At 39.8% G+C, this 19,907-nt stretch overlaps 6 protein-coding genes across 6 annotated transcripts; 3 read left to right on the forward strand and 3 right to left on the reverse strand.

Moving 5' to 3' along the window:
* Nucleotides 1-337: 337 nt before the first annotated feature.
* On the forward strand, nucleotides 338-3,460 carry ATC1 (alpha,alpha-trehalase; the record flags this gene model as incomplete). The annotated part of the gene is made up of 1 exon (XM_018857178.1): nucleotides 338-3,460. One exon carries the CDS (start codon nucleotides 338-340, stop codon nucleotides 3,458-3,460), a length of 3,123 nt encoding a protein of 1,040 aa, XP_018712722.1.
* Nucleotides 3,461-3,658: 198 nt separating this feature from the next.
* Nucleotides 3,659-5,274, forward strand: METBIDRAFT_77681 (uncharacterized protein; the record flags this gene model as incomplete). The annotated part of the gene is made up of 3 exons (XM_018858744.1): nucleotides 3,659-3,778; nucleotides 3,836-4,841; nucleotides 5,261-5,274. 3 exons carry the CDS (start codon nucleotides 3,659-3,661, stop codon nucleotides 5,272-5,274), a joined length of 1,140 nt encoding a protein of 379 aa, XP_018712723.1.
* Nucleotides 5,275-5,393: 119 nt separating this feature from the next.
* On the reverse strand, nucleotides 5,394-7,810 carry ABP1 (Abp1p). The gene has a single exon (XM_018854552.1). The coding sequence runs from the start codon at nucleotides 7,594-7,596 to the stop codon at nucleotides 5,740-5,742; it is 1,857 nt and encodes a 618-aa protein (XP_018712724.1). The 5' UTR covers nucleotides 7,597-7,810; the 3' UTR covers nucleotides 5,394-5,739.
* Nucleotides 7,811-8,023: 213 nt separating this feature from the next.
* Nucleotides 8,024-8,350, reverse strand: METBIDRAFT_39323 (uncharacterized protein; the record flags this gene model as incomplete). Its single annotated transcript, XM_018857129.1, has 1 exon — nucleotides 8,024-8,350. The coding sequence occupies one exon, from the start codon at nucleotides 8,348-8,350 to the stop codon at nucleotides 8,024-8,026; it is 327 nt and encodes a 108-aa protein (XP_018712725.1).
* A 211-nt stretch (nucleotides 8,351-8,561) lies between these two features.
* Nucleotides 8,562-14,237, forward strand: METBIDRAFT_39490 (putative ubiquitin-protein ligase; the record flags this gene model as incomplete). Its single annotated transcript, XM_018857147.1, has 1 exon — nucleotides 8,562-14,237. The coding sequence occupies one exon, from the start codon at nucleotides 8,562-8,564 to the stop codon at nucleotides 14,235-14,237; it is 5,676 nt and encodes a 1,891-aa protein (XP_018712726.1).
* Nucleotides 14,238-14,245: 8 nt separating this feature from the next.
* UBR1 (E3 ubiquitin-protein ligase) lies at nucleotides 14,246-19,497 on the reverse strand. Its single transcript, XM_018854553.1, has one exon. The coding sequence runs from the start codon at nucleotides 19,474-19,476 to the stop codon at nucleotides 14,254-14,256; it is 5,223 nt and encodes a 1,740-aa protein (XP_018712727.1). The 5' UTR covers nucleotides 19,477-19,497; the 3' UTR covers nucleotides 14,246-14,253.
* Between the last annotated feature and the right edge of the window lie 410 nt (nucleotides 19,498-19,907).

Raw genomic sequence — 19,907 nt, forward strand, 5'->3', positions numbered from 1 at the left:
TTTAAAAAAAAAAAAAAAAAAAAAAAAAAAAAAAAAAAAAAAAAAAACTTCCTACGCGAAATTGCCAAAATCAAACTTTTGCGGGCTATGGGAGTAGTTTCCCTACATGAGTGCTCTGCTTCACCTTTTCATTGAATACGCGACACGCATCCTGGTGACGCCCGCGATATCTTGTTCTGCATAGCGAATGCGTACCACTCGTCTATTTATTTGACTACAATGTGTATGTCTATTTTACGCCGTAATACATTCAGATCATTTTTTTTAAATATACGAGTTTCAAGACTTGCAATTGCCAGTGATTTACACTCAACTGGTTTTTTGCCTTCGAGATTCAATGCTTCAGAATATCCTCTGTCGTATACTAGTGTACTTTGTATTCACATCCATTTTTTCATCCCTCGTTCAAGGCGAGGCTTTTAATGTCACGGAGATTGAGCGGCAGATTTCATCATTGAAGCAGTTGGCAGATCTGGCGAGAAATAAGGAAATATTCTCCACCTCATTGTTTTCTGAACATGCATTTTTTGACCAAACAAACAATGTTCTTGGTACCTTAGACTTTGTTGAAAATCATTCATTTCAAACTCAACCATATGTGGCCAATGGATATTTCGGGGCAAGGATTCCAAATCTTGGGCATGGTTTTGCATACGATCTGCTTCTGTGTAACTCTTCCGCTCAAAATGAAGCCCTTAACAATGGATGGCCCTTATTTAGCAAAAGATTTGCGGGGGCTTTTGCGGCAGGGTTTTTTGACTCACAAGAAAACACAGTGGGACAAAACTTTCCATGGCTATACCAGTATGGTTGGGATAGTGTAATATCTGCAATTCCTCAATGGACATTTTTGAGCATAGCGGCTGGAAAGTATGTCTTGGATCCCATGAACCCGGCAGAGACATGGGGCTACATAAGCAATTATGTTCAAAACTTGTCATTGGAAAATGGAGCCGTATCGACACTGTTTACCTGGCTCAACAAACTACATTTAGAATATGAAATCGTTGCAAGCAAGCATGATATAAACTTGGGAACTGTTTCTTTGGTTGTGCGAAACCCTAGCGACGAGGCAATTTTCATCACTGTGAACGATACCATCAGCTTCGAAACTTCAAAAAGATGTGACTTTTTTTCTTCCAAAATTGATGAAGAGGGAATCCAAATGGTTGTAACTCCAAAAGGTGTGAACGATGTGTATGGGGCCATTCACTCTAGGCTTTATCTTGAAGGCGGACAAGCACAATACACACGATCTACAACTAATAAATATAAGGTATTCCAGGCAATTAACACTATGATTTTACCTGGAGAAAGTTTGAGGTTTAGAAAGTTAGTGGGCATATACACTACAGATTTAGATCCCGAGATCTATAAGCTGTCAGAAGATGTCTCTTTGGCCGCAAAGAGAACAGCGCTTGTATCTAATGTCGATACCTGCCACCATCTTCACAATGAGGCCTGGCTTAGCTCATTAGGACATTCATTTCTGATAGAATTTCCAGACAGTCCCCTACTCACCATGGCTTCCAAAGCATCTGTATACCACATCAACGCGAATATGCGGGAGGGTGCCATTGGATTGACTTCTGCATTATCCGTATCTGGATTATCTTCTGATTCTTATGGTGGTCAGGTGTTTTGGGACACTGACTTGTGGATACTGATGGGTATTCTTCCCTTCAACCCTCTAGTCAGCAAAAGTTTGCTAAGTTATCGGATTCAAAACCATAAGCAGGCAATTGAAAACGTTATGAGTGAATCTAGATCCAAAGAAAGTTTCAAAGGCGCGATTTATCCATGGACAAGCGGAAGATTTGGAAATTGTACTGCAACAGGTCCATGTTTTGATTATGAATACCACGTGAATGCTGCAATTGCATATTCTGCAATTCAGCTATATTTGAGTGGACTGGTGGGGGAAGATTACTTGGAGTTTGTGGTGTATCCCATTGTCTACGATGCTGCTATTTTCTTCTCTACTTTCGTCGAATTTGATGATAATTTATCACAATATGTGACCAAAAACCTTACTGATCCAGACGAGTTTGCAGAATTTATCGACAATGGTGCTTACACAAATGCAGCAATCTCATTCATTATAAGATGGGCAATTATGATAGCCAAACACCTTGGAAAGAGTGTCCCCAGCATTTTTGAGCACATGGTAGATTTAATTCATGTTCCATACTCACCTGATGATGATAAATTGGTCCTAGAATACAGCGGCATGAATTCCTCCATTGAAGTGAAGCAAGCAGATGTTATAATGATGACATATCCACTCGAAAATGAGCTTATTACTGATGAGGTGGCGTACCACAATCTAATTTACTACGCGAACAAGCAAGTGAGCACTGGCCCGGCAATGACATTTCTGATCTTTTCCATAGTAAGTTCAAGAATACTTGAGGCTGGATGTTCTTCGGAGTCATATCTCTTGAAATCCATAGAGCCATTTTTAAGAGGCCCGTTTGCTCAATTTCTGGAACAAAGTGATGACAATTACGTACTGAATGGAGGTACACATCCAGCTTTCCCTTTTCTTACTGCCCATGGGGGGTTTTTGCAGACCATTCTAATGGGAATATTGGGAATGAAGTTTTCCTATGAGTTGGATGGAGATCGAATTCTGAGAGTCTTGTCTTTCAAAGCTAGAAATCTATCCCTTTTTCCTCAAGGTGTCACCTTTGGAGAGGTGAGATATCTAAACTCATCTTTGAGCATCAGTCTTGTCGACTCTATACTTACGGTAAAAAACAATGGTCCCATACAAGGTACTTTGTCTCTGGGATCTAATATTAAAGTGATATCGAATTCGTTTCCTGGATCTCAGGAAATGAAAGTACTCGAAGAGTTCGGAACAGTGAGTTTTTCTGTTCCGTCAAGAAAAAAAGCAGATAGTCGAAGCTTAACTGAATGTGGCTTGTCGCTGTTCATCAATCTTGGCGCTGGTAGACGGGGTGACGTGGTAGATCTGATGCACGATGGTGATAATAGCACTTTTTGGCAAGCAGAATCGAGTGAGGAGACCGAAGTTTTGATCAACTTCAAGAGATCAACAACAGTGAAAAAAGGTTTTATCAACTGGGGAGACTTGCCTGCCCGAAAGCTCGAAATTTATATCCACGATTTTGAGAACAGACAAGAAAAATCCCTAAACATGAACCTTCAGAAACCGAAAGAACAAAACTTCCAACTATGGAGAAGCGTACAACTGAAGAATTTAGACAATGATGTTGGCGAATTTCAGAAAGTGTTCGAGAGTGATGTGAAAATTACAGAGCCCTTTGATCCTCAAGAGTATATAAGAGTTCGGCCTGTTAGATCACAGAATGTCACTGAATTTGAGTTCCCATTTCCAGTGCGCTGCACTCACATTTTGATTAAGTTTAGTGACTCTCATGAGAAAAACCCATTTGGTGCAAAGATTTTTGATATAAACTTCTTTGAGAATTAAGCTCAATGAATATTTTTATGGAATTCTTTAAACAGAAGTTCATGTATATTAACGAAAATCACAAGTATCCAGAGGTGAAGCACGAGTCGCTGAGCGGGGACTTCGCGATTGCGAAACTCATGAGGCAGGATCACATGTTGATATATTCCCCTACTGATAACAAGTGCTTCAACTGCTCAACAAATGATAATGTATACCATGAATCTACTCCTCAATACCGAATGCATGGACTGGCTACCTCTGAGAGAAGACAGACTCGTATTGCAGTCCTCGTCACACTCTATCACCGAAAGCAGCTTACTTTTGTTTTCCGTGTTGGTATTCCTCGCCTTCTTGATACTTACATTTGGATGTATATTTAAATACCGACAAAAGCGATTGAAAAAAATTCGAAGTATTCAAGAAGACAACAGAGTGTATCTAAACCTTAATCTAGATGAACAAGAACTCTATTTTCAAGCGAAAGACTTTCTTACAGCAAACCCTTATCTAGAGGGAGATTTAACGCTCTCGCAAAATCTATCCATCCAAGAGAAGGGGGTTCGAGCATGGGAATTCGTGCGAGATAGTATGCTTACAAATAATGACATATTGATAATACAGAAGTATGAAATCAACTTTTTCAAAAGGTTGGAGTGCTCTGTTCTAACCAACTTGCCCATTCCAAAGGCGAACGAAGTTTACTACTTCGAAAGCAAGATTTTTTCTCTCCCAAATCCTGAAGAAACCATACTATCCATTGGGATCAGTGTGAAGCCATACCCTTGGTTCAGGCTACCTGGGAGACATGCACACTCTATTTCCTACGATAGCGATGGCCATACTCGCCACAACGAGCCATTTCCAATATCAAACGAGGCACCGTTTCCAAAACTCATAGAGGGTGATGTTGTGGGGATAGGCTACAAAGTTCGCTCTGGAACTGTGTTCTTCACCAGAAACGGAAAGAAGCTAAGTGAGCTGCGGATTAATGGGCATTCCAAAAAATTTAAACCACAAGCAAATGGACAAATCTTCCCAATAATTGGAGCCAATAATCTCTGTTCAATCCATGTAAACATTGGTCAGCTTGGCTTTGTCTTTATAGAAGGAAATGTTAAAAAGTGGGGATTTGCGCCTTTGCAAGGGAACGGACCAGCACCTCCAGCCTACAACCCATTCAATGATGATATTTTGCTCGAGCGTTCAGATGTGGATGAGCTGAATGGTTTGACAGACAGGGAGAATGATTTTCCTCCCGACTTCTTGGATATCGATATTCTTAGTGGTGAGCACAATGAGAACGGTCTAGATACGCTGGGAAATGACCTTATTACTATGCACAGTCTTCTACCGGATCTGCCACCTTGTTATGATCAATCATCGGCACATGCCGAATATTGTCATACAGAGGAGGATCCCATAAATATAGACGGTGCACAATTAAACGAGCCATTGGAAGACACATCCTTACCCAATCTTGGCCATGAGCTGGAGGAATGACATGTTTTTGAGTAATTCAGCTTGTGACACAAAACCTATAGCAGTTGATTAACTATTTTGAAGAGGATCTGGTGCCAATATTTCAAAGTCTATGTAGAGAAAAGTAAGTCTTTAACAAATTTACCAAGGCTTTCCATTACTGTATTTTTATTACTGAAATAAACATTCGAGGATATGAAAAAATCACGCTTAAATTAAAGTTTAGGTTTCTGAACGATTAAATTGGCCGATCTTGATGTACTACAGGCCCAAATTATAGGTCACCAGTATCTGGAAGTGTTACCCAACCTCAATTTTTTTCACAGCTTTTCTTTCAAGATGTCCAAGATTGATACAGAAAAGAATTTCAAAATCTGATTCTCTAACATCATGATTGATCTGGCCACAGCCACACTGTTGTGAGTCACTTTCTCTGAAAGAAGCCCCTTTTGTAGAAAACACTTCGTTTAAGTAATTTCTATATACCGGGGTTAACTATCAAATAACGTATTGACTTGCCATAAGCACATTTGTTGCAATGTTGATTGGACACCCAATGGATTCTTATATTCGTTTGAAATACATCAAAAAAAGCACCAGCAAAATTAAATAACATCAAGAAAGAAGATAAAGGACAAGAGAAACTGGGCGCTTTACCAAAGAAGCCCATCAACAGCTAAATTTTCTTATTCGTCGAAATTTCTTCAGAAGAATCTAATAAAAAATAAATGAGAAAAAGTGTATTTTCACTCATTCGAAAATTTAAATTCGAGGCATTTTATCGATGGAAGGTGAGATGAAATTAGTATACTAGACTTTCATTGTAATGAAACAAAATTACCAGGAAAGACGCCAACTTCTCCAGATACAGAATGCTTTCCGGACCACCAGTCTTCATCTACAAATTCAATGTCAACAATAAGATCACCTTCGCGAAAGCCAATTTCATTGTCCTCCTCCTTTTCGTAGTCATACTCGGCTATCGCAGATCTTCCATTCGATTTGGTGATTCGTTCGGGTTCAATTTTCAGTGAATTATCAGGCACAGTCTCGTCATCGTCCTTGGGCAATGAAGAATCATCAAGAGTCACATAAGAGCCTGGAAATACACCGTTTTCACCCGTTCTAGAGTTTTTTCCTGACCACCATTCTTCATCAACAAACTCGATTTCGATAATGGCATCACCTTCTTTGAAGGATACTTCATTATCCTCATCTTTATCATAGTCGTACTGGGCTACAGCACTAATGACCCGACTTTCAGCCAGCTTGGAATTTTTTGCTTCAAAATGACCTTGTGCCACGCCAGCAGTTTCGTTTTGAATTTGTTCGTGCACTTTATCATCATCCAGAGCAATATTTTCATCATTATTTTCATTGTCATTCAGGACCATATTTGAGGGTTCTTCAACTTCTTCAAAAGTGTCCTGGGGGGAAATAGTATCCTCAACAAAATGCGAAGGCTCATCTGGAACACGCTTAAAGATTGCTGGTATCTCTTTGGGAATGGTCAGCGCTTCTTCAGTCCACTCTCCATTTTTCTCATTTATTGAGAGGTTTGACAAGTCATTTTGAGGCTCGTCGTCATCATTCTTGGGTTCAACAGAGTATTTACCCCTCTTTTGCGCCCACGCTTGAGCAGGTGTGAGGCCATTTTCATTGGCATGATTTTGAAACAAACCTTCAGGCAGAGATTTGTTACTTGGCTGAGCAGAGGCGATAGGTCTGGAACCAAAAGATGGTTTTGCAGGCAGAATAGATTCAGCACGAGGGGTCAGGTAACGCGCTGAAACAGAGTTGCTGATCTTCGGCTTCGGTAAAGCAGTTAATCTCTCATCTTTATTTAATTGCTCGAGCTTCTTATCGTTGTGTAACAGCTTGATCCTTTCATGATTGTCACTGTGAGTATACTTCTCAGCAATTTTGTCAGTATCTTTATGAGATGATATGGTATCCGACTTTTGATTTCTTAATTCTTTAATATTGACCTTTGTCGGGACATAAGCAGATGGAACGTTTTCCAACGGCTGTGCATTAAAATCTCTCTCTTCGATTGCCTCCTCATCACCCCAACCATCGTCTGCAGATGCGCTTACCGGAGTAGGTGATACCTTGAATGAATTCATGGGCTTGGGTTTTCTCAAGCTGTCCTTATTTGGGACAGGATTTTGTTCAGAAACCATGTTTACAGGCAAAGACTTTGGCTGAACTGGCTTCGTCATGGTAGCACCTTTCTGGCCATTGGCATGATACGTGTATCTTGCACCCGCCGCTGCACTAACCTTGGAGATTATTTCATCAACATCCAAGTCATCAGGGTCTCTTGCAGTAATTTGGATGTGATATCCAGCAAAGATTCTTGCAACCTCGACGAAAGTTGGTGCAAAAGACAAACGTAACTTCACTGGGGCATTATCAGGACACCATCCCAAAAGAACATTCTTAGAAACATCCGAGCCAGGCACAGTAACACGAGCCAAACCAAACTGAACGATTCCATCACTGAACGCTTCGACAAATTCATATAAATCACCTGTGCCAGATGCGGTTGCATCAAGAACGTTATTCTTGTTCACGGTAAATACGGCAAATGAAGTTTGCGCATCACCACGAACAACTTTTGTATAGAGATCGTTTATTTCTTTAGCGTTCTTTGAAAAATCTACCTTCTCCATTATTTATCCGATTAGATACTAATGTTTTCTTTTGCTAAAAAATCTATGATCGTTCGAACTAGCGTGTGATCGTGACTGAGCGGGGGCTGAGCAAACATGCGTCCGTGCACACCGTCCGCACCGTAAAATAAGATTTCGTAGCACATGCCTCAGTTGATTGAACGATTTTCAGCAATTAGTATAATATGGATGTGGGTTTTCCCCATCCTGAATTTTTTAAATACATCTAGAAGGTGTTGCTTTTACCTTTTTTACATTCGTGTGCTTTGAATTATATTAAAGGTTCGTAATGCGACTACGCCCACTAAAATTCTCCAATGATGTTAATGCTTACTGAAACCAGGACAAGAAGTCATAATGGGCAAGTACTCATGGGATACCGCTCTGAATTAATCACAATTGCGTCTGGCCTTTGATTTGCCGTGCTTTATTTCATTAGTGCATAAGTCAAACACCACATCATGATGTAGCCAGCAAAGTTCGAAATGAAATTGTCGGCGAAGATCTCCCGAACTGGGGAAACAAAAAATCTTTTGGGGGTCCCCTCACAGCATACGACAAGAAATGAAAAGTCAGAAGCAAGGATGCCGACGAGATAGAAAGCAATCCCGGAGTATGACTCCAACCCCAAGGTGCCCGCAGCAATGCCCAAAGAAAGCGACATCACATCTTGCAACTTCTGTAGTTTGTATTTATTAGACACTAAATGGGCATCGTAATAGACCTGTTCAATGTCCTTGTTGGCCGTACTCATAGACATGAGCGTAAAATCGGGTGCTACGCACAATTCCAATGAAGTCTCGATCAAAAGAGGTGAGTCTCGATATACTAATATGCACACCGCCTTCTCGTGCTCTAAGTGAGGGCAAATACCCAAAGGATTGTCAGAATATGTATTGTTAGAGCACTTCCTCGTGTGTTTGTTTAAGTGAACCAAGATTCAAAATCTGAAGTACTCATTGATCATGGCAAAGACTTTTATCACCGAATTGAAACGATTATTGATAGATTTTCCAGAAAGCTGTAATTATCAATTTAATGAAAATCACAAGAAAATTCTACGAAAATATTTGTTCCAAGCGATATCCTGCGACGGTCTATATCTCGATTGGTTTTTCCCTCGAATTTTTGATGGACTGAACACAGCAGAAACTATTTTCGAGACGTTAGACAATGATGCCCAGTGGTTGTTTCTGAAATATGATGAGATAGTTTTCAATGGTCTGAATGGCCAAGATGATCATTGCCATCTGGCATATCACCAGAATCTGCCGTGCGCTAGAATCTTCCGTCGCGGGGAACCGATTTATAAATGCTTGACTTGTGGCTTTGACGAGACTTGCGCTTTGTGTTCCCATTGTTACCAAAGTGAAGAACATGCGGGCCACACAGTTCACATTAGTATATGTCAGCGTGAAAACGGCGGTGTATGCGATTGTGGCGATCCTGAGGCATGGATAGGTCACTTTACATGCAAATTTGCTACGGATAGCCTGAATCATACTAGCTTTGGATCACGAGTTATTCCGGCTAATTTTGAGGAGGCGTTTGAGACTACAATATGTGTCTTGCTCGATTATGTAATAGATGTGATGTCTCAGAGTGATCTTCAACTATACCCACCACAAGATCTTGCTTCGGATCCAGCGAAGTACTCAGATTTGTGTACACTCAATCCAGAAAAATACGGATACGAGGATCCTGGTGATCTTCAACATGGCCGTCCAAGTGAAATGTATGCTCTCATCGTATACAATGATCAAGTTCGTCATTTTCGTGACGCTGCTCAAAGAATCCATTTAGCAAGCAAGAAAGTTTCAGAGTTTGCCGTCATGGTAGCTGAACAGGTACAAACACATGGCCGTGCTACGGTTTTGAGATCTAGAGACTTCAAATTACTATTTGAGAGACAAAAAGTACTAAGTGCAACGGGGCTTGCTTCATGCATCCGCAATGCTAGAGATGAATTTCAAGAAAATATGTGCCACGATATACTTGTCTGGTTAAGTAATTTAACAGACCGTGAAGTTTTCAAAACTAATGAAACTTTGAAAAATATTCTTTGCCATTCATTTTGTTGCCGATGGCAACCAGGTCTTTTAAGATCAGAATCTCACGGTATAAATCAGTACGTGAAAGGAAAATTGAGCCTAGACCTTCAAATTCCGAATGTTGCTTGTATCACTTCAGACAGTTCTTCTGAATCACATTGGAATTTTGTTCCCTCTTTGTGGGACGTAGATCCCGGATTATGCAGACAGTGCGATTACAATCAAACAGTATCGGAATACTCTTCGCGAAGCATCAGAGGTTCAAGATTTCAGTACTTGGTCTACTTTGATATCAGATTCTGGAAGTCCATCAGAACGGTTCTTCACGACTTCTACTTGACATCACTCATCACAAACTTGAAATTCAAAAAATTGTTTGCGTGTCAATACGTGGATATATATCCAGCGGTTGCAGATCTGTTTCTTAACGTCGATGGGGAACCAGAACTCAATATCTTGTCCAAACTTTCTTCTCAGTTATTTACTTGCCCTTCTCACTCAACATCTATAATTGCACATGGTGATGTTTCAAGGATATTTCTGACCATCTTCAACTTCTTGAGAAGTGGTCAAGTTCAAGCAGAAGCCATAGATACGGAAAATAAGAAAACCATATCTATGGCAAGTCTTAAGAACAGGAGATGGGGTCAGATATTCTTTGATATCAGCTATATTTTGAGTCGAGGGAAGGATAGCGAGCTTATTTTGAGTGATAACAGTATTCCAATGGTCTGTGATATTTTGTCTCTATTTCAAGGAAAACCTGTTTTGAGGAGAGAAACAGAGCATCATGTCGAATATGAAAGTACAGAATACACCGCTTTCTTCCACGCAATTCTGGTAGTTTATCAGTTTGCGGAATACATATCACAATCTGTCACAAATCTAGAAAAGGTTCAAAGACAAAGGATATCTCTGGGTGCAATCAAATATGTGGTCAGTTATCTTTTAGAACTCGAGTGCGAAAGTGAGACAATTTTCATGGAAAACAATGAAGTGGACTACGGCAATAACTCGAAATACATGCAATCCGAACTCATTGAAAAGGTTGAGGACTCAAAAGTAAGCTTTCTCCATCCGCTTCATTCATTTTTGTCGTGGTTAATTGAGTTCTCAAATTTCAGCACACATGATCAACTATACTCGATTTTCGAATTTGCGATTGCGAAGGTTAATTTGGAGAAGCCAGAATTTGGGAACACCCTATGGTGTATAAACATGATATTTGACTACCCAATCCAGACTGTCGTCCTTTCTTCTCAAATAAAGTCTGGGTTTTGGGTAAGAAACGGGTTCAGCGTTCGAAGTCAGCTTCAGCTTTACAAAAATACCAGCTTACGCGAACAGGGCTATTTGCGGGATTTGTTTCTTGTGCAAGTCTTCACAGTTTGTTCTGAACCAGACACTATCATGGATGTGTTTTTGAAGAAATGGCTTTTCCATGAATGGACAACAAAGTCTATCGGATCTAGTGAAAGTTGCATTTATGAACTGAGCATTCTCCAATACATAATTGAAGAGTGTCTTAGATTTTTCATGCATATTTTGACAGAAGATGTATTTTTGAGGGGTTTATCAACTGAAATCACAACTTATCTACAAATAAGGAGTGAAATTATTCACAATCTTTGTTTTGGTCCACTTAGTTACTCCAAATTGTGTTCGCAAATACCCGAACACATATACTCAGAAAAAAAATTTGACTCTGTACTTGAGGAACTAACGACATTTAAGAAACCCATCACTGTCAAAGACACTGGCGTTTATGTTCTCAAAGAAATTCATTTTGCAGAAGTTGATCCATACTACTTCAATTATACAATTAATAAGAAAGATGATGCGATGAAATTATTGAAGGAAAGGATCAAAGAGGCAAAAAATATTCAAATTTGTGATGTTACAATTGATCCCAAGTCCAGAGATGTGGAATCATTCGGGATCTATAGACACCTTGCAAATTTCACCACATCAAGTTTGTTCACTGAGTTTTTGGTAAGGATTATCAAATACATTCATCTGGAAGGTGTCAGCAAGTTAGACGGGCTTTTAGAGACGGTCCTTCATCTCATACATGTTTGCTCATTAGAGAATTTGATTGATATACAGCGATGGGGATCATTTCTCGATAATTTTCTAAGAGAATGTCCAAATTTCCAAGCCTCATTATGCTCATCTTTGTACGAATTACTAACCAATGATGAATACGAATCGCATCATGCGAAGATAAGAGCAATTTTCATGACTCTAAAAAGTAATCATGTGAATTTGATTGAGCTTTTGCAGCTTAACGTACCAAATTTTCATGAAGACATTTTTGATGTCGTTGTGAATTTACCAATTGGAGAGAGCAATGATGAACGCAAAAAACGCATAGCGAAGGACCGACAAGCAAAACTTATTGCAAAATTCAAGAAACAACAGTCCCTGTTTTCCAAAATAAATAATGTTGACAATGACTGCAGCGACATGGATTTGACAGAGGAAGAGGAAGAAGAAGGATGGAAATTCCCAGAACCCCATTGTATTCTCTGTCAGGATACGGCAGATGATGCAGGACCATTCGGAATCATTTCATATGTGTCAAAATCAGCGGAGTTCCGGCAAGTTCCCTTTAATGACCAATTCTGGTTTCTTAAAGCATTCTCTGACCTGACAAATTTGAATGGTAGCGAAGGTTGTGGTGGTTCTCGGGAGCATTATAGCGATAATTGGGTTAGCTATATGGCGCTGATAAAACGTGACCATGTGATCGGACCCGGCTTTACCGATCAGGAACTGGTCCACAACAAGTTAGTTTCCCTGACTTGTGGACATGGGATGCATTTTCGTTGTTACATGCAATACCTGACTAGCAACAAATCTCGTCTGAACCAGATTACGAGAAACAATCCAGAAAGTGCTGAACATAGGGAGTTTTTGTGTCCCTTATGCAAAGCTATCAGCAACATGTTCATTCCGATTCTATGGTTGGCAAACAACCGATCTTTGTCCAAATTTTTGTCCCCCACTCCCAAAGAAAAAGGCCCCTTTAGTTCTGTAACAAGAGAAAGTTTTCATGACAAGTTCTGGCTTCTGGAATTTGGCCGCAACGTCACTCAAGACTTGAATTCGTTCTCTATCTTGACTACTCTGGCCAAAGAAATGATTGGAATGTCACCATCCGACCAGGCACTTCAAAATCAACAACAATTCAGAATTCTTCTCACAAATATGTTTCAGATTTTGTCACTGTTAACGTTTCCACATATATTCAAGGCGGACTGTCCAAGAAATTTGATTAACAGCATAAAATCTACCGAAATCTCCTTAAGAGGCGCAACTCTTCAGTCTCAATTGGTGATACATCAACTCACCAACAATAATTTGATCAACTTGCGGGCACTAAACGAATTTCGTTTAACAAGCTTACTCATGAAATTCTCAAATTGTGTTCCGTCTCAAACGGGGCAAGTCAATCCGCATGTCAAGTATTTATCGAGCCTCCAAACACTAACTCCCGAATTTTTTGACAGTACCATTATCTACTCAGATTTTTTTGAAATTTTAGTGTCGATATTTCCAGCGCCTTCGGCTTCTGTGGATTTCAACTCTATACTTGTTTCCTGCTTTATGGGATCGATTTTGCAAAACCTCAACATAATCATCAAGGGGTTAGTCACACATGAGTTTTACGCCAACAACTCCTACACTATCCTAGATGTACCATATTCCAAGCTCCTCACTGATGCGGATGCACAAATTGCATGTGAGGTTTACAAAACTCTCAGGGGATCCATATCCAATGATCAACATGAAGAGCTCATAACAAACCATCCTAAGTTTGGATTTGTCTTCTATTCAATGTTGTTGAAATCGGTAACACCATTTTTGAGGAGATCAGCCATTTATGCTTACGTTTGCTGTGCTAATCAAGATATTGATACTGATCTATCTAATGGGGAACTTGAGGGTGATCAGATTTGCTCGTTTTTGAAGATACCAAAAATGAGTGAAATATTGCGAAGAATGTTGATCGTGGATGAAAAGCCTACGTGGGAAGCAGAGCGCCTTATGTCTTTCAAGAATTATATGCGCAGTATGCTTCGCAGAGAGGAAATCATATCACCGAAGACATTGGAATACCCAGGTTTGGTAAGACTTGTGGATTTGCCTGATAGGTTAGATGAGTTTTTCACTGATTATTACTATCTGGAAAAATTTCATAATCCCCACTTGAGTATTGAGAATCCAGCTGTTTGCATGTTTTGTGCTGAGGTATTGGATGCTCAAAAGCGGTCTATCGGCTCGCCCTACGGGCAGTGCAGCACTCATTTCACAAAAGAGTGCATTAGCAGTGTTGGGATATTTTTGCTTCCCAAAGATAGATGTTTGCTTCTATTGCACAAAAACGGGGGCACTTTCTATGATGCGCCTTATTTGGATAATCACGGTGAACTTCCTGCCGAGACAAAAAAAAGTAGGATAGTACGTTTACTGAGACTGACTTACAGTGATTTCATCAGAAACACGTGGTTGCAACACAATGTACCTAATTTGATTGTCAGAAAACTCGACAGTGTCATTGATGTCGGTGGTTGGGATACGCTATAAATTAAATAAAATTAGTTCATTCCCAGAATTCAAAATCTTCAAAGCTTTCTTCTTCAAGGGTTTCCGCTTGTAGGTCCTCCAAAGGTCTTAATCTCTCTCCATACATGGTTCTAGTCGCAAAACCAAACAATTCCTGATTGATCCAAATTTTATTGAGGTTCGAATAACGCAAGCGATTAAGCGTGGCTCTTTCCTTCAGACTTGGTTCTTTGACCTCTCCGTGAGCAGTCATGTAGGGCCCAGGAATTTTTATTTCAAAGGGTTCATGTCCCAATTTCAAAACTGTGGTGATTGAGTTTTCCTCGGGGCAGAACAACAAACTTAACGGAGAACACTCCCTATGATGACTAGATTTGAGCCACGACAAAACTTTTTTTCCACAAAGTAGGCAAATCATATCGGACGGCAAAATGTGTCGGGGATCAGTGATTGTGGTATTGAAGTCATTTGGCAAGTTGATGAGTCTGGGAACATTAGGGTATTCAAGAGTTCTCAAAGAATTCGTTGCGAAGCCTTTCCAATTTTTGATATGGGTCTGTAATATCTTGGACTCGAAATGCAAATCATTGTCAAGCCGTGATATACTCAAAATGTCAACAAGTTTGGGAAGTTTTAACAACAAACAAAGTGGGCTTGAAGAGTATCTGTAATTTTGCGGCTCACAAAATTCATTTAGAGCTTTGAGCCTGGCATTCGATATGTAATTAGACTCAACAGATTTTTTGGAAAGAAGAATGTCCACCAATATGGCGCATTGCCTTAAAAAGGGCAAAACACATCTTTCCAATGCGAGAAAGAAATTTCCGAAATAGGAGGAGCTTTTTGAGGAGAAATCAATATTAAGAGAACCGAGAAAGTTATCACAATATGAGGCTGCAGAGTCAATTAATTCGGTATGCAATGCACAGTCTGATACGAGTTGAGCACGCAGCAAGAAAGTATCAAATTCAGCACAAAGCGTGATGGAGGTCTGTGCGATCAACTTTGCGAATCCGTAGCGAATAATGGTTTGCAAAGATTCGTTTGATGAAAATAGTAATGACACAACTTCCTTGAAGATACCATTGTCATGATCTTTTGCAACGGTGTCACGTGATTTATCACGTTTATATATCTCTCTGACGAATGACTTCTGTGTTTCGAACAAAACAACACGCGATTGAATCAACGACCGTATTAAACTTTCTAATGAAGCTGGAGTCTCTTTCATGAATAATTGTTGCACATCATCCTCATCAACTCTCATCGAGATTTCATTGGCTTTGATAGTGTTCGCAATGAGAGTTTCAATTCTTTCTAGTGCGTCAATATTTTTATCCTCGAATGTTAATGAGGTTTTCTGGTCTGAAATTTTGAAGGCTGAACAAAGAACTGTAGTAAGCTCACCACGAAAGCTGCCATCGTTTTCAAAATAACCACTCAGAACAACTGAATGCAAAATTTGTCTATTGCGGTGTTCGTTGAAGCTTCGGACAAGTGTTTCAGAATCTGAAACAAGAGGTTTCCCAGTTAAGATGGAAGGATCAAAAAAGTCAGGATAATGAAGATAACTGGGAATAACATCATCGTAAAAATTATGACACAACGAGCAAGGAATAAGAAATGTGTCCAGTATGCGAGTCCTATTTTGGCAGTCAATATGTATGCCGTGGCCGCACGAAGAACTTACATCAGAAGTGCTTCTGAGATTTTTTGGAAATCCTTTCGAGTAAACACCATTTTCCTCCAATGACAAAGTCTTGGAATAGTCAGAAAATGCGAGGTCGACGAGCTCTGGGTCTTGCAGCGAGACCCCCCAGAATATTGATGCTGCGCTTGTCACACTTGGAATCCCGAAAGGCTTTTCAATACTTTCAGCTTCTCCACAATATACACAATTTCGAAGAATGGGTACCTGAGAGCCCATGTGTACTTGTGTTTCCTCGTCTTTGAACATATCATTTCCTTTCAAGAATTTTTCTCTTTGCTTTGCAAATTTCTTCATGATTTTTGCTTTGCGATTTTGAGCAAGCTTCGTGGATTTCTGTCTCTTCGTATCCGATAAGTTTTCCTCCCGGAGTCGGTATGAATCAATGTGCGCTTCCCCAAAGCAGTCAACTAGTGATTCCATTACGTTCCCATTCCTGCAAACAAATTGTTTGAGTAAAAAGTCAGCTTTTTGAGTCACTGGTTTAGACATTGTTGACTCAGCAATTGTTAGTAAGAGGTTGCAAATAGGAATAGCCACAAGGTTTTTTTCAAGATGATCAGCACCAAAGATTTGTTCACAGTCCAAAATTATCGCATGAAGCAAATGAAGAAGATGAGGTAGATACTCTTCATCGCCAGTACTTATTGCGAGCTGGAGTAATTTGTACATTAATTTGGCAAAAGTTTTAGTCCTGAAAATTGCCCCAATTTTGATATTGACAAAATTGCTAGAGCTGGAAGAAATTTGAGGCACAAGAATTGTCTCTTTGCTCTCACAATTGTTGTGCTTTGAAGCATTAGCAAACAATGCTTCAAAGATAGACTGCGAATTTTCTCCATCAACTTGTCCCATCGGATCCAATGTTTGGTAGAGCGAAGATCTCAAGCGATAAAGCCCAACGTCATATAAGCCCACAGGGGGCTGATAATCAGCACATTCTCTCAAAATGCGATCAAAATTTTCACTCTTTGAGATATAAAGAGGCAACAGCTTCTTCAATTTAGAATATGATTGAGGCTCTTCGCAAAGCGCATAGCATATTGACTTTGAAATGAAATCATCTTTTGGTACATCTGTCACCAGTCTGTCAAGGTTCAGACGATCAACAAGTAACTTGTACAAAAACAGAGTAAGCTTCTCACATATGAAGCTGAATTTTTGCTCATATACAGTTTGGTCAAACTCAACCTTTCCAAGAAACCACTCGGCTAATTCCCATCTATCGATGAAATGCATCATGGTTTCTTCAGGTTGGTCCACTATGGCTGCAATTTGATTTAGATGCACATCACGCGAGTAATTCACATCTGCCAGAGAATCCAATAAATAGCAGACCTGTCTCGCCACACTTATTCCATTTCTTATCCAAAGGCCAATTTTCACTTGACTGACAAGAACAATATTTCGAAGTGAGAAGTCAGAAATCGAATTGAAATCATTCTTTGAGTCACACAAAAATTCTTGAATAGCATCAACACCAGTTTCTTGTAACACAAAGGATATAAATGAATTGAGGGGATTGAAGGGGGATACTGGGTCCCTACTGACTCTAAACGAAGAAGTACCCGAAAGAGACGTCCGAGATTCCAAATATCTGAATATTGGTACAGTGGCTTTCTTCGCTGAGACTAAGTTCAAGTCAACCACTCTTGTCGCGTGATATACTATACTTGAAACAGGGACAGCTTTCAGAATGAAAGAGTAAAATTCAGTGATTGACTCTCTTTCCACATGATCACCATATTTCCGCACCACAGGGGAGAGACCTTGAAAAAGCCTGAGGAAAGTCAAGAACAATGGTAATGTTTCGCGAGCTAGAAAGTAATTCAATTGGTTGACTTCATCATTTTTTGTGACGACTCGGGTGACGTTTTCAATGCAAGTTTTTATGGTGTTATGAATAGCTGACTTTTCTCTCTTACTTCTTATGTCGAAAACAATATCAACTAGATTCGGAAATCCATCCGTGTTTTTCAGTGACGACTCGTCTTCAATCAACTGACACAATGGATATAGAAGCTTCAGAAGATTCCCAGACTTAAAAATCCATTTATTTGTTCGAGGACAGGTGAAGAGTTGAACAGAAATCTCACTAGCAGAAGCGAGTTCCTCTTCCCGATCCGAGAAAGCCAAGATGGACATTAACATCGGATATGCGTTAACGTATTGGTCGCAAAAAGATTCTTTGATCGATGGGTCAATGAAAAGAACAGGAATGATGGAGTTTGTAAATCTTTTTCTTATGACAGACACAAAACGGACTTCAAATGCTAGAAGATACAAAATTCTTGACTTCACTATCCCAGAGCCATCGTTTGGAATTATGATTCTTTTTACCGAGTCTGATAGTGATTCAAGCTTTGCTTCACAATCAATGGACACATTAAATGGGTTTAAAAAATCACCCTCAAGAGGAATCCCGTTCATTGAACAAGGTCCTTCGAGATCAGAAGAAACACTCTTTAAGAATTCAAATGTCATTGGCTTTGAGAACTCAAACCCGGGTTCTAGAAGAACCTGGGCCAAAATGTGCTTTGAAGCTTCTCTGAAGCCGGTGTTTCCTTCGAAAGAAATGATCTCTTCAAGCCAATTAAAAATCTGAAAGATGATGGACTCTCTAATAAAATCTCTAGCGCTTGAAATTGTCGCGACTAGACCGTCAGCTTGAGCCAAATTCTGGCTTTCGAGAAGATCGGTATAATCTTTAGATTCTCTCAAAATAGCTCTTCCTTTTCGATTGATTTCATTAGCTGTATATTTTGCTTTTCGATCATCCATTCCAGTTGCCGCTCTAATTCCCGTCTCCGCCTCAGGATAGTCATGATTTTCGTCGTTCCACAAAATCAAATACCATTTGTCTTCTGAGTTCACGTCATCCACTCCGTACATGTCTTTAGAAAGCGAGCCAGCGTTAGATATATCTTTCGTAGTAAGTTCCAATTCACCCTGCCCATTTATGTTCTGATGAATGAAGGGCAATGTATTGATGGAATAATTTGTGACGTCCAATACGTAATCAAGTACAGTCTCGATTGTTGCCCGCAATGCTGATTTGAATTGTGGCGAGATCTGAGGAGCCTCGTCAGACGACAGACATGCACAGTCAAGTGGTCTTACGAAAGCAGTATCATCTCCACAGTCGCACATTCCTCCATTGGCTTGAGACAAGTACACAGAAACATTGTGTCCCTCGTGGAATTCTCTTTTGAAGCAGAACGAGCACATTACACACGTATCATCATACCCACAATCAGCGCATCTGTAAACTTTTTCATTGGATTGTAGAGTTCGTCCACAAACTTGATTTGATGGATGAGTGTAATTCTCTGATACGACATATTCGTAAAATGGCTTTTCATCGTTGTCACTTATCCGCCAAGGGTCAAAATTAAATTGAAGGTCAATGGCCTTGAAGAGCAGATCCAAATGTTTGCCTTCCTCTGTAGCTGCAAAATAAAGTGCTTGAAACACGGCTCGTTTAAGAGTTCTGTCATCCCTATAGCCATTAAGACTTGGGAGCTCTACGAGAAATTTTTTAAGATCTTGCATTTGAACGAAACAGGTTAAGAAGCTGGAATGGGTGAACCAATAAGGCAGTGAGGCACTGAGCGAACCTGCTTCACGTGATAACGTGCAGTTCAATGAAGAGTCTACGAACCCCTACTTCCAGTGCGATAATGCATGAAATTATCTCAAAAACAAATATATCCTTGGACTTTCGGACGATTATTACAATCATGAATTAATAATCTATTTCATTGGGATTAAGCACTGATCATCTTTTGTGTAGTAATTCAAATTTCTCTCTGCAAGTTTCGCAGTTGAATGCCCTCACGCGGGAAAACTTTTTTACCGTCTTCTTTTTTTGCGCTACATGTTCTAACTGCCTCAAATAATAAGCATATAATACACCTAAATTTTAGACATAATTGCCCAATACATGGCTGGATCAAGCTTCATATAAAACAGAATGTTCAATA

This window comes from Metschnikowia bicuspidata (genome assembly GCF_001664035.1).
Source record: "Metschnikowia bicuspidata var. bicuspidata NRRL YB-4993 chromosome Unknown METBIscaffold_2, whole genome shotgun sequence".
Lineage (NCBI taxonomy): Eukaryota > Fungi > Ascomycota > Pichiomycetes > Serinales > Metschnikowiaceae > Metschnikowia > Metschnikowia bicuspidata.